Source organism: Myxocyprinus asiaticus, chromosome 27 (genome assembly GCF_019703515.2).
Source record: "Myxocyprinus asiaticus isolate MX2 ecotype Aquarium Trade chromosome 27, UBuf_Myxa_2, whole genome shotgun sequence".
NCBI lineage: Eukaryota > Metazoa > Chordata > Actinopteri > Cypriniformes > Catostomidae > Myxocyprinus > Myxocyprinus asiaticus.
Window position 1 is genome coordinate 39,085,486 of NC_059370.1, and position 15,062 is coordinate 39,100,547.

At 35.5% G+C, this 15,062-nt stretch overlaps 1 protein-coding gene across 3 annotated transcripts in view; it reads left to right on the forward strand.

The window, feature by feature from the left end:
* The window catches only part of LOC127417727 (fibroblast growth factor receptor-like 1), a 78,019-nt gene extending 73,938 nt beyond the window's left edge, over positions 1 to 4,081 (forward strand). For 2 of the 3 annotated variants that reach the window (XM_051657910.1, XM_051657911.1), the window contains exons 5-7: positions 945 to 1,229; positions 3,021 to 3,374; positions 3,665 to 4,081. In XM_051657910.1, the coding sequence (XP_051513870.1) occupies positions 945 to 1,229; positions 3,021 to 3,374; positions 3,665 to 4,071 (1,046 nt within the window). In that variant the 3' untranslated portion in view covers positions 4,072 to 4,081. The remainder of the gene's footprint in view (positions 1 to 944; positions 1,230 to 3,020; positions 3,375 to 3,664) is intronic. The other variant, XM_051657912.1, reaches the window with a different exon arrangement.
* The last annotated feature ends 10,981 nt before the right edge of the window (positions 4,082 to 15,062 follow it).

Sequence of the window (15,062 nt, forward strand, 5' to 3'; positions counted from 1 at the left end):
TGTAAATTACTATGTGCGCATACATTATGATGAGTCAATTGGTCCAGTCTTCCCCTTTATTTAAGCTCTTAATGTTTGGAAAAGTGGTATGGTCATTTTGTGGCATGAAAAGTACATAATTTGGACTTTGCATTGCTGCCGTTATACTTAACGATGTTTGATTAGGATTGCGGAATAGCCTATGGAAGGTATGCATGTGGAAGATGACTCCAGCCACACTAAAATTAGCATCCAGAATTGCCTAATTAAGTCTAAACTGGGTGAATCTCATGAAAACATGTCTGGGTCATATTTTACCCCCCAAAAAATTAAAAATAAATAAAAATGATATTTGACATAAAGAAAAGAAATCCTATTTTAGTACCATGAATATTTTTTGCATTGTGACATTACTTTCAATATAATTAAGCATATTTCCCCCACACATTTCTATAACCATAAAGAATCCAGGTGTTTTTACTTCAGATTTTTTTCTATTCTCAATCATTTCAATGATGATTTTCATTAAAAAAAATTTTTTTTAATGGGCATCAATTAAAGGCAGTACAACAAATGCTACTGTGATGGATAAATACTTCAAAAATTAAATAATATGTTTTTCACATTAGAGTAATGAAAAGTAGATTTTTGTTCTGTTTTGCAGTAATGAAAAATTGGGCAAAAATATGCTTAATTGTCATTAAAAAAAATAATGTTGCAATGCAAAAAATCTTAATGGTCCTAAAATATGCTTTATTTTATTAATGCAAAATAAAGATTTAAAAATATAATTTTTTGGAAGAAATATGACATGAAAACATTCTTGATGGCTTTGTGAGATTCACCCAACCTAACCTTATACCAAAAGCATGCAATAAACCCAAGAAAACTGCTAGAAATAGGCTTCAAAATATTTTTGCCTCAAAAGTAACACGCTGTCTAACTTATTCTCTCTTTTTTTGTAGTGCGGCCCCGTTTCACACAGCCGGCCAAAATGAGGAAGCGTGTGATTGCCCGGCCGGTGGGCAGTTCAGTCCGGCTCAAGTGCACCGCCAGCGGTAATCCCAGACCTGATATTGTCTGGCTAAAGGACAGCAGACCTCTGACACCTGAGGAGGTGGGCGAGGGGCGCAAGAAGAAGTGGACCCTAAGCCTGAAGAACCTTACACCAGAACACAGCGGTAAATACACCTGCCACGTGTCCAACCGCGCCGGGGAGATCAACGCCACCTATAAAGTGGAAGTCATCCGTGAGTCATGAAGCTGAGCTCTTTGATGTTCTCCTGGAATGTGATGCAGCCTTTGATGACTCACTTATATAGCGTAGATTGCATAAACAGTTTAAACAACAGTTTAACATGATTTTTCTTATGGCTAGAATGCTGTTCCTGGGAGTTTAACATCTGTTTGGCATGCTCTCAGAGTTTGGTGTTGGTGTTGTGGTTCTTTACAAACAACATAGCATTCTTTGTTTCCAACAGCAATTGCAACAATTAGTAACACATTGCAGTACCAGCAAAACTGCCTTGATCAATTAATATCAGAGATGTTGCTTTGTTGTTTTCATCTGATATATAGAGAGCATGATGGCCAACATCCAATATATATATATATATATATATATATAGATATATATAGATATATATAGATATATTTAATGATGGGAAATTAAATGTACACATAATTGTGGAAATGAAATTTACACATATTTTTCAAAATACTTTCTAAAAATGTATATTTAAAAAAAACATTTTTTTAACTTTTTTTTTAAACAGAAATTGTGTATTATCCATTAACAAAGTTGTTGGTAGATTTTGGAATGGACACAATGGGGAGGTAACACTTCTGTTTATGGGCCAAGAGACAGTTATTGGCCGATGCAGTATTGTTGGTTAAAGGGATAGTTCACCCAAAAATGAAAATTCTCTCATGATTTACTCGCTCTCCTGGCATCCCAGATGAGTATGACTTTCTTTCTTCTGCAGAACCCAAATTAAGATTTTTAAAAGAATATTTCAGCTCTGTAGGTCCTCACAATGGAAGTGAATGAGTACCAAAATTTTGAAGCTACAAAATCCACATAAAGAGAGCACAAAAGTAATCTTTATGACTCCAGTGGTTAAATCCATGTGTTCAGACATGATATGATAGGTGTGTGTGAGAAGCAGATCAATATTTAAGTAATTTTTATCATAAATTCTCCTCTCTGCCCAGTAGGGGGTGATAAGCATTAATAATGTGAATCACCAAAAACAGAAGAAGAATGGGAAAGTGAAACCGAAGTGAAGATTGACCGAGCAGGGAGGAGAATTTACAGTAAAAAAAAAAAAAAAGGACTTAAATATTGATCTGTTTCACATACACCTATTATATCACTTCTGAAGATATGGATAAGATATTTAACTACTGGAGTCGTCTGGAGTACGTTTATGTTGCCCTTATGTGGATTTTGGAGCTTCAAAATTTTGGCACCCATTCGCATTGTATGGACCTACAGAGCTGAGAAATTCTTCTAAAACACTTTGTTTGTGTTCAGCAGATGAAAGAAAGTCATACACATCTGGGATGGCATGAGGGTGAGTAAATGATGAGAGAATTTGAATTTTTGGGTGAACTATTCCTTTTAGCTAGTTAAGAAACTTGGTGAGGCCACCAACACACCAGCATCCAACACACAACATACACTGCTGATCAGCTATGCTGCTCATTTTATCAGGGCTGTGATGGGTCACTGTTTTGTAGGAAATCCAGTCGAAGCCTGAAAACAAAGATTTAATTCAGCTCATTTGCTTTCTGCTCCATATTAATTCCCAGCTGTGTCTGCTAACTTGACAATCACTTCCTAGCAGGCCCAAAGTCAACATATGGGGGAAGTTAATTAATCTTGCTCTTGATAGAGTCATATGTGACATTTTTGTCCTAACTCAAAATAGTCAAACTATTTTTAGGACTGAAAAGGAAGAAAACCAGCCCAAGCATTACAGACCCATAACTGTATTAAATACAGATTACAAAATAAAATCTTCCTTATTTTATTTCAGAGCGTACAAATTCCAAGCCCATCTTAACGGGCACTCATCCAGTTAACACTACAGTAGACTATGGTGGTACCACGTCTTTCCAGTGCAAAGTGCGTAGTGATGTCAAGCCAGTTATCCAATGGTTAAAGAGGGTCGAACCCGGCGATGAGAGCAAGTACAACTCCACCATTGAGGTTGGGGACCATCGCTTCATTGTGTTGCCCACGGGTGAAGTGTGGTCACGTCCAGATGGCTCTTATCTGAACAAGCTTCTTATCACCCGGGCCAAGGAGGAGGATGCTGGCATGTATATCTGCCTAGGGGCCAATACCATGGGCTACAGCTTCCGCAGTGCCTTCCTTACTGTGCTACCTGGTCAGTTTCATTCTCTTTGTAGTATACTAGACTTTTGTAGACTTTTTCCCTCAAGTTCACTTGTAATGTTAGTCAAGTTTTCTTAAACTGAAAACAGTTGTAATTTATTTTAACATGACATTTTTCACCCTCTCTCTGACATTTAGAACTAAATATGCTAAATATGTTTTTTGCTACTGTACCATTAAAGAGATCAGAGTTAACCCAAAAATATATGTCAATTTCAATGTCCCTGACATTGTGGCTTTCAATCAGTCCTTTTTACCAAAACCTCTCCCTATCTTATCTAGACCCAAAGCCACCATTTTCACCAATCCCTTCTGTGCTGCCCCCAAGTCTTCCCTGGCCTGTCATTATCGGCATCCCTGCAGGAATTGTCTTCATCCTGGGTACCATCCTCCTGTGGTTCTGCCAGTCCAGGAAGCACTGTTCCTCAGGAGTCATAATCTCAGCGCAGACCTTACCCAATGGCCACCGGCAACCGCCCAGAGACCGAACCCTACCGCCTGATGATAAAGACTGCATGGGCTCCGTCACCTATGAGGAATATCTGGCCCAGCAGCAACAACAGCAGCTTCTGCTTGCCCAGTCTGCTCCTAAAGTCTACCCAAAGATTTACTCAGACATTCATACACACACCCACTCGCACGTGGATGGCAAAGTTCACCAGCACCAACACATCCACTACCAGTGTTAGCCCCTGTTTTCAGGAATGGAGGCCTTCCTACTTACAATTATCACCACAGTTTTGGCTCCATCTGTTTCTATTTCTTGAACTTTTGACCTATAATGGAAGTCTTTCAGACAAAATAGTACAGTATGTTGGCCAAAGTGGGTCAGGGCTGCTACCACTACCAATGTTAGCCACTGTCCTCACATATGGAGGCCTTACTACTTGCAATCCTCACCACAAATGGGAAACTGGTTTTGGTTTATGTAATTCCAATGACCCAATATGGCAGGGGCAATATGTAGGCCAAAGTGGGCCAGGGCTGCCTAAAACAAACATTTCTGCTTAAAGTCTAGAGAATGGAAAGACAAATGAGCCATGTTGTTTCATTCTAACTGATCTCTCATTCTGAATACAAGAAGCACAAAGACATTTTGAACAGTGGGGTGGAAAAGGGCTAGGCTAACGAACAAATAATGATGATATGTCAATCTGGTTTAGAATGGAGAAACATTCATGTTTTAAAGAAACACGGCAGCAGATTCTGTATGGGACGACACATTGTTCATATCCAGCAGTAACTGAATTGAGTATATGTATTGTGTTCTTAACGTTTTCAGCTTAAGCTGTTGTTTGGCTGTGTGAACTGATGCCACAAGATTTAATTATACAATTTGCCCATTGACTAATTTTGTGGATGGGGCCAAAAGGATTTTTTTTTTTTTTTATTAGCACCAAATCTCAGTGAAACGTATTTGTACTTTTGCATACAAAACCAAATTGTTTGTAGATATTCGGAGATCCAGTTACATTGAATTTATTTACATCTCAAAACTGATTCTTCGATCTCCACAGGTTATTTTAAAACAAGTTGAATGCATGAGGGCATTTATGTTTATTTTGTTTTTACATAGCCTGCAGGTATGATCTACTTTAATGAGTTTTTACAGTAAGAATCAGTGTAGGTTCAATCAATCGAAGATCTAGTTATCTGTCTAATTGTATCTTTATTCCACTTAATGGAAAAAAAGCATATTCTTGATCTATGGTTATAGAGTATCTTAAGGTGATAATTCTGAGAGATTTTGCCATTGTACGGTTCTGGCAAGGGGTTCCTTGTGTTTTTCATTAACTTTGTACTTTTATAATCAGGGCCTACACTGAATGACCTGAGGTACCGTAATCCCATAGTTCTTCTATGGCCTTTTTTGTGTGTTTTCATAAGCTTGACCACTATAATGAAGACTGTGTAAAATGCCTTTGACTGCTCGTGTGATGGCTCCCCTTTAATATTTACAGAACAGAACTGAGTCAGAGTTTCAAAGAATTAATGGTAGACTGAAACTCAGATGTATTGTGCATTGTCGGAGCATGTGAAGTCTGTGTTTACCGTGATATTCATGGTAATTGGTCAAAGGGCTGTGGGAATTCAGGAATGCACTTAACCCAGACATCTGTTTGCTACGTTTTTAAATCCATTGTCCCTGTTATTTTTAAAAAGTAACCCAAAAAGGAAACATTGTCAAACTTTAGTGATTCTAAAACAGTTAATTTATTTGTAAGAAATGTTTTAATGCTTCAAATTGGGCATTATCAAATTTTTTTTTAAACCAAATACAAGTATGCATAGCATTGTCTTCCTCTAAGCTGCAGTGTAAGCTGTGTAGCATATATCAAGTGTTAAATTGAAAGAAACACAATGATCGTAATTAGTTATCTTTGTATGGACAATCTTGTACAGTCTGGATTCTTTTTATGTTAAAAAATATACGTTTGTCACGATAAATAATTTTATCATTATAAAATGATAAAGCTCTTGACAAAACACAGTTTCATACCTGGTGAACATGTTCTAATGTGGATAATAATTTATGCAGTTACAGATTTACCCATTTTTGTAATACCCTCAAGTGTCCCCTTTCTTATTTCTACTGTAGTAGTAGTGCATAAAAGTGCCAAACAACATGTTGTTATATCCTCAAATTAGTACTGTCTATTTCCTATTCATTTAAAATACTAAGATGTTAAAAACAGTACAAAATGTTTGGTTTATATTTTATCAGTTTATCAGAGTTCAATTTTTCACATTGTAATTATAGTTCAAAGCAAAGAAATGAGAATACAGCAGACACCAATATACCAATAAATTATGTTGTTTTGAAAGCAAAATGCCTAGTTCACAGGCAAATTATTATTATATTTGGTTATATAACTATGAAACCTTTACATATAAAGCATTATAATTCATTCATAATGCCTTACAGTACATCTTAAAATCAGTTGTGTGCTCTATTACATAACAGATACAATAGACCAGCATTATTATACTGTACTTACCTATTAACGGTTCTTATTTCATGTATTAGATTGTGTTGTTGTGGTAAAATGCATTTTATTGTGAAAATATAGTTGTAGGAAAGTATTACTTATGTAAATTTATATATATATATATATATATATATATATATATATATATATATACACACACACACACACACTGGTGGCCAAAAGTTTGGAATAATGTACAGATTTTGCTCTTATGGAAAGAAATTGGTACTTTTATTCATCAAAGTGGCATTCAATTGATCACAATGTATAATCAGGACATTAATAACGTGAAAAATTATTATTACAATTTGAAAAAAACTACTTCAGAGTGTTCTTATCAAAAAACCTCCACATGCAGCAATGACAGCTTTGCAGATGCTTGGCATTCTAGCTGTCAGTCTGTCCAGATACTCAGGTGACATTTCACCCCACACTTCCTGTAGCACTTGCCATAGATGTGACTGTCTTGTCGTGCTCTTCTCACGCACCTTACAGTCTAGCTGATCCCACAAAATCTCAATGGGGTTAAGATCCATAACACTCTCTTCCAATTATCTGTTGTCCAATGTTTGTGTTTCTTTGCCCACTCTAACCTTTTCTTTTTGTTTTTCTGTTTCAAAAGTGGCTTTTTCTTTGCAATTCTTCCCATAACGCCTGCACCCCTGAGTCTTCTCTTTACTGTTGTACATGAAACTGGTGTTGAGCAGGTAGAATTAAATGAAGCTGTCAGCTGAGGACATGTGAGGCGTCTATTTCTCAAACTAGAGTCTCTGATGTACTTATCCTCTTGTTTAGTTGTACATCTGGCCTTCCACATCTCTTTCTGTCCTTGTTAGAGCCAGTTGTCCTTTGTCTTTGAAGACTGTAGTGTACACCTTTGTATGAAATCTTCAGTCTTTTGGCAATTTCAAGCATTGTATAGCCTTCATTCCTCAAAACAACGATTGACTGACAAGTTTAGAGAAAGCTTTTTTCTTTTTTGCCATTTTTGACCTAATATTGACCTTTAGATATGCCAGTCTATTGCATACTGTAGCAACTCAAAAACAAACACAAAGACAATGTTAAGCTTCATTTAATGAATCAAACAGCTTTTAGTTGTGTTTGATATAATGGCAAGTGATTTTTCTAGTACCAAATTAGCAATTTATCATGATTACTCAAGGATAAGGTGTTGGAGTGATGGCTGCTGGAAATGGGGCCTGTCTAGATTTGATCAAAAATGACATTTTTTCAAATAGTGATGGTGCTGTTTTTTTACATCAGTAATGTCCTGACTATACTTTGTGATCAGTTCAATGCCACTTTGGTGAATTAAATTACCAATTTCCTTCTGAAACGGCAAAATCTGTACATTATTCCAAACAGATATATATAACAGATAACAGATATATATATATAAACATATATATATATATATATATATATATAAGATATAACAGAAAAAGGCAGGCTATTATGAATAGGCTACCTTTATAATGCAACAAGTAAAACTTTTTTAACAGGCTTCATGAAATGTGTTTCCTTTTTTTATATTATTTTATTCAACTATATCTAAGTAAATCAATCACAAAGTTTACAAAAGGTCCTCATGACAGAATCAGGAAGCTACCAAACAGCCACAAAAGCACTACTGGGATTTCTTAATACAACTTCATTCTCCTCACAAAGTTCTTTTTATAGAACAAATCTTCATGTACCGACGAGTGAGCTTCTTCATTAAGACACTGAAACTCGGAGCGTCTGTGAGGCCAGCAACACCTGGGAATACCTGGCTGTTCCTTTCAAAGAATGAACTCACTGTTTGCTTTTCTCCTTTTTTCAAACAGTCATAATGCCCCACTCGACAACAAAGCCACCATTTGAAAGGGTAAAAATGCAAAAACACCCTGCTCTGAAAACTGGTTGCCAGTGTTTTTTTCTTACATGTTTACCTTGCTTACAAAAAGAGAAAGATGCAGGGAATGAACAGAGGCGCACAAAAACAGTGTCTGCGAGATGGGACCAAAGCCAAGGCCTTTAAAGTCCGCCACAGAACCGTGACAAAAGCAGCTTAATCTTGGTGTTGTCTTTCTGTTTTTCTTTACACATCCTGCCAAGTTGCCTTAAAGGAAAGGAATCTTTCTACAGCCCGCTGACATCATGAAAGCTTGGGATGAAATCAGGGTCATCAGAGCCATTCACATGTGGGACATCTGTGCAAGTGTGTTCGAACATACAAGCATTTTTCCAACTCTTACCTGTTCATATCATTCAGACCACCTCTGAGGATACGAGAGACGCTTCAAATACCTTCAATCTATAACACAGATGCTTATCTTACGAGGTGAAACTTTTAGGATAAACATGGCAGTACAATTAGACAGGAAGTTCCATGTAGTCATTCACACAGATAAAACCCTTTTTACCACCTTGAAAGAAACCAGAGATTTCAGAGGAGTGCAGAGGAAATGCTGTCATTGTGTTCAGCAGGTGTTGCAACACATTGTTTACATTAAATGCGACCATCCAAGGGCATCCTCACTGTTTAACTTATTTCCTGTAATTACTCACAGGACTGCAGGTCATGACCGCATGCAATGTCCACACTTGAAAAATTACATTATCATTAATCACTGCTGTTGCCGCAATGAGAAGTTGGTGATATGGGGCCGATTAATGGCTTTGTTGATAACTAACTTTGAAGTTTGTTACATCTTTGTAATAGGCCAATTTTACCACATGCTCTATAGATACTTAAAATTAAAAAAAAAAAAAATGGTTCCCAACAAACAATTTTTGGTTTCCAGAACGCTCTGGGAATGTTATTTTTTAGGTCCCAGAACAGATATTTAAAGTAAAGTAAAAAAAAAAATTTGTTTGTTTTTTTTGTTTGTTTTTTTGCTTTTTTGGGTTAGCCAGGAAAGGTTTTTGTACATAAATAGAACGTTTGTTGTAGGTTGTGCATCATGTGCATAATATCCCCAACGTTCCCTCTACCACTAAATTCCAGGAACCTTACGGCACCTGTACTGCAACATAAGCCATAACTAAACTTAATATGGAGCATTACATTAAAGGAAGGTTCCGGGTTCAATACAAGTTAAGTTCAGTTGACAGCATTTGTGGCATGATATTGAAAAAAAAATAATAATAATAATAATAATAATAATAATATATATATATATATATATATATATATATATATATATATATATATATATATATATATATATTTTTTTTTAATCATCCCTCATTTATTAAAAAAAAAAAAAAAAAAAATGGAATTGAATGGGGCCAGTCCATAAATGTTAAAATACACTTTTATTTAGCCACAAGATGTAAATATTATATGTGTTAACAATCGACATTATGCCATACATGCTGTCGATTGAACCCTGAACATTCATTTAATATGTACAATCTAATTCTCTCATCAGTATGATTTGTTTGTATTTTTTAATTATTACCACAATAATGAAATTGTGCCCAGATTTTATGTTTTCTAAAACAGCAGTCTACTTTTCACACAAAAAAATAACTAAATAAATAAAATAATAATAATAATAATAATAATAATAATAATAAAATAGAATTAAATATGCATGTGTAACAGTAGCCAGCTGGTAGGTAGCTGTACAGTGTGTAAACCTCACTCGCCTCAAGAGGCGCACTAGCAACTGACGCTAGAAGCTGCAGCCTTTAGCCTCCTTGTTAGCGTGCCCACCTCTCATGCTGGAGACGCCAGTTCGATTCCCCCTCGGAGTGGGTTGAGTAGGACTGGTTACAGTGGTGCCGTGACCCAGATGGGAGTGAGGTTTAGGGGAGTGAGTGTAACAGTAGTCAGCTGGTAGGTAGCTGTGCAGTGTGTAAACTTCACTCCACTCGCCTCAAGAGGCGCACTAGCGACTGACATTAGAGGCTGCAGCCTTTAGCCTCCTCGTTAGCGTGCCTGCCTCTCATGCCGGAGATGCCAGTTCGATTTCCCCTCAGAGTGGGTTGAGTAGGACTGGTTACAGTGGTGCCGTGACCCGGATGGGAGTGAGGTTTAGGGGGGTGAGTGTAACGGTAGTCAGCTGGTAGGTAGCTGTGCAGTGTGTAAACTTCACTCCACTCGCCTCAAGAGGCGCACTAGCGACTGACGCTAGAAGCTGCAGCCTTTAGCCTCCTTGTTAGCATGCCCACCTCTCATGCTGGAGACGCCAGTTCGATTCCCCCTCGGAGTGGGTTGAGTAGGACTGGTTACAGTGGTGCCGTGACCCGGATGGGAGTGAGGTTTAGGGGGGTGAGTGTAACGGTAGTCAGCTGGTAGGTAGCTGTGCAGTGTGTAAACTTCACTCCACTCGCCTCAAGAGGCGCACTAGCGACTGACATTAGAGGCTGCAGCCTTTAGCCTCCTCGTTAGCGTGCCTGCCTCTCATGCCGGAGATGCCAGTTTGATTCCCGCTCAGAGCGGGTTGAGTAGGACCAGTTACACATGTCAAGATTTTGTTGTCTTTAGGCTAATGTAAAAATCTTTAGTACAAATTTTATTTAAAGGAACATTCCGGGTTCAATGAAAGTTAAACTCAAGCAACATCATTTGTGACAATGTTAATAACCACAAACCACAAAATCTGACTCGTCCCGGAAATTTTTTATTTTATTTTTTTTTAGCTGGTACAGTAAGTGAATGGGGCCAGTCTGTAAATGCTAAAATACATGCTGTTTCAAAAATACAACTACAAGATGTAAGCATTATACGTGTTAACACGATTTTAGTGTTGTAAAACCACATACTAACTTTATCTGTCTAAAGTTATGTCCAATACCAGGATTACAGGGTAATGTTGTCAAGGCAACAAAGTTGTAATATTCGATATAGCTTTATATAGATAAGGTTAATTATTGATTTTATTATTATTGACTAAAATCATTTTAACACGTATAATGTTTACGTCTTGTGTCTATACATTTGAAATGGTGTGCATTTTGGCGTTTATGGACTGGCCCTATTCACTTCTAATGTCAGTGCATTACAGTAACCGTGATTGTTTTTTTTGTGTGTGTTTTTTTTAATAGCCTAAAGGAGGAGGTTGAAACTCTTTTTTTGTGGAAATCAACATTATCCTGCAAATGCTGTTAACTGAGCTTAACTTGTATTAAACCTGGAATACTCCTTTAAAGAATTCTCTCAGAAGCAGATTGTTTTTATTACTAAAAGAAGAACCATATGTTTACACCGACTGAAAAAATGTTGCCCTAACTTTTTAGTGTCCAGAACTGTATATGTAACTTTATTTTAAAACTAAAAGAGTAATAAAGAGCAATCAATTATACCTACTTTTGGTAAAGTGATTCAATATGTTGGGGTCAGAACCGTTGAGCATAAATCAATTCATTACCCCTGAAAGCACAAAGACGCTCTCTGTTTTAACGAGAAGAGCCATAATCACTTATGCCAACTCTCAAACTGTTTTCTTTATCTCACTGAAGCAGCGCGACTCATTTGTACACCCTGGGGCTGTACAAAGGAAGTCTGATTTATATTTTTCTCATGCCGCATGACACAATGACAGCTAACCCGAGGGCTGAATTTCACTCTCGCTGGATGCGATACAGGAAATTAGCCTAAATCCCTCTGAAGCCCCAGAGTTCAGGCACATTTCACATGTACAATACTGTCTGTTCACACCTCGTCCCTCTTTAAGAGTTGGATGTCTTGACTAAGCAGTCATACTATTGAAAACGTTCGCACTGGGCAACTCAAGAAACACACAAGACAGGGAGTTACCAGTCGGGGCAGATCATGACAGGTTAAGTGATGATAAACGCTCCCTATTCACATGCATGCATCACCTGCCATGTACTTCACAGAGCATGAAATCCTGAAAACAGATACAGAGAGAAACAGAGAGAGAATGAAAGGGGGCGGTATTATTCAGTTTAATAAGTAGAAATTCATTAATTTTTCATACTAATTCATTAAGACTACTACAACTAATCAATTCATATAACTAACAGCATAGCATTAATACACAATTTAATTATGTAGTACAAAAATGACTTAATTTTTAATAAAACATATTTTATTATATTTATTAACCTAATTTATTAACACAAATTAATACTACTGTTATAATGAATTCCTAACACTACAAAAGCATACAAAATGAATAAATAATTATAATGTAGCATTTAAAAATAAAATCAGCAGTCTGAGTAGAATTACATTTATTTTAATAATTACTTAATTTTTAAGTTATAACATTTCATTACTTTTTTTAATTAACATATTTTTTATTAAATTTAATCATTAATACAAATGAATTAATACTACTACTATAAATGAATTCCTAACACTAAAAAGCATAGAAATTAATACACAATTATTAATTATAATTTAGTATTTATAATAAAATATATTTTAATAATTACTTAATTTTTTTGTTTATATTTTTAAATTATTTTATTAACTTTATTAATAAAAATTAATCATTACTATTATAGTGAATTCTTAACACTAAAAAAGCATAGCAATTAATATGAAATCAATAAATATTTATAATGTAGTATTTAATAATAAAATCAACAGTCTGGGCTGAATATAAATATAAAATAAAAAATATGGTTGATATAAAATATATTTTAATAATTTTTAAGTAAAAATATTTCATTTTCAAAAAAATCATACATTTTCATAAATGTTGTTTATTAATGCAAATTAATACTACTACTATAATGATTTCCTAACACTAAAAAACACAGCAGTCAATAAGCAAGTAATACATCATCATAATTTAGTATTTAATAATAACATTTATTTCAATAATTAATTTTTAAGATAATCCAAGGTTTATCAAGGTATTGATAAAAAATAAAATATTTTTAGCAAAAATATATTTTTTAGTAAATAATTTTTGTAGTAAAAATAATTTATTGAAAAAAGTAATGAAATATTTCTAAAATATTTTGTTCCTTTTTATAATAATTTTTTTTAACTTTATTTATTATTGCAAGTCTTCTTTTATTTAGTAATAAATAGGCCTTTTTATTTAAATAATGAATTTATAAATATTGTACTGTTTGTAACATTTTCCACTATGAGGAAAAGGACGTATAAACATTCTTATACACACCATGTTTAAACCAAACACACAAAGTTCTCTACTAATGCTGTCTCTGTGAAAAATTCTGTGGTGATGCCATGGCATAATTTGATATGACATGTATGGTATTTGCATGGTACTTCAGAGTATACCACTGTATTAGTATATGTCCAAAAACATGGTATTACCATGGCACCACATCCATAAAAATGGTATTACCATGCTATCATGCCCCAAAACAAGGCGCTTTCTGTTTTCTTTCTGTTAGTGATGTATATTGTCAAGAGGATATACAGATTATAAATAGTGTCATTTCATGAACTGGTTTTGGATATGTCAATAGTTTGTCAGTTGAGGGTGTTTTATTTATGTGTTGTATGAAATATGAAGAGTCATCATGTGGTCTTCTGCGTTTGTGTCAAACTTGGGGGATTAGATGATGTGATTCAGAGTGATTCAGTCTGACACATAATCTCCTGATGTTTGTGGTGGTATGTATTTGTCTCTTGACAGGCTTTTCATCTAAATATTCTCCTCCGTTTACCCTACCTCACTACAAATAGCTCAACATCACAGTCATTTCCATTCATGTTCCCCTATTCCAATTCTGTAATGCAAAACACAAAGTCTATATATTTTTGGAACGTTTTAGTGTTTCAGCTAGAATAACATGGTAATTACGGCCTGATGTCACTGCTTGTATTCGGGTTGGTGGCTGCCATGTTGTGTGTCAGATAGTGATTCATTGCATATGTTGAACTCTTTGATGTGGTACTTAAGTGTCATGTTTGCTAACATACTACCCTGATGATGTTATTTGTTCTGTGGTTACTGAATGACAGTTTCAGGGTTTTTTGTTTTTTTTCTTTCTGTGCTTTTGTGTGTGGTATGTTTGCAAAATTGTTCTCTTTTGTCACTGTATGAACATGTTTGCTATACACCTAATTTACTTTCTACAAATGACTGCTTGTATGATGAACTAGATGCTGTAATTTACTAAAGTTTGTTTTTCTTGCAAGCTAACTGCACTAACTAGATTTGTTAAAAGTGGCTGCCAGGGCGTTGCTTTGCAGTTGCTAGGTTACAAAATGACTTGGGGGCCCTCCTTGTTTTTTCACCCTGTTCCTCACACAATGCTATCTTATGACATCTAAACATTTTTACTATAGCGCATGACAAAAAACAGTACAAGTAGTTTGCTATTTAAAATATAGCAAGCTCATACTTTCCCTCAAATTCAATGGGCCTCACATTCACTTTCACCTATAACTTAATCCTAATGAAAGAATTACACAATTGCATGTCTTCTAATGAAGCGCATAATGTCCTGTACATCTGTTTCAATCTTTCCAGAACTTCGACAAACTTCTTAAGACAAACATATGTAACCAAGCATTCAATTATGGCCATTTCGTCAAGCTGAAGTTAGCCATATGAAACTTAATGCCCAACCGCATCTTGATTTGAGGTGATGCAATGAAACTCGCACAACAACCAACTGTTCAGAAGACATTTTGGTGAGCACTTGGAATGTTGAATATCTATGTTCCATTCAGTTTTACTGTTGTACTTGCTGTTTAAACATTTAGTTGTTGAAATCTGCACAGCTTCAACCCAAAAGAT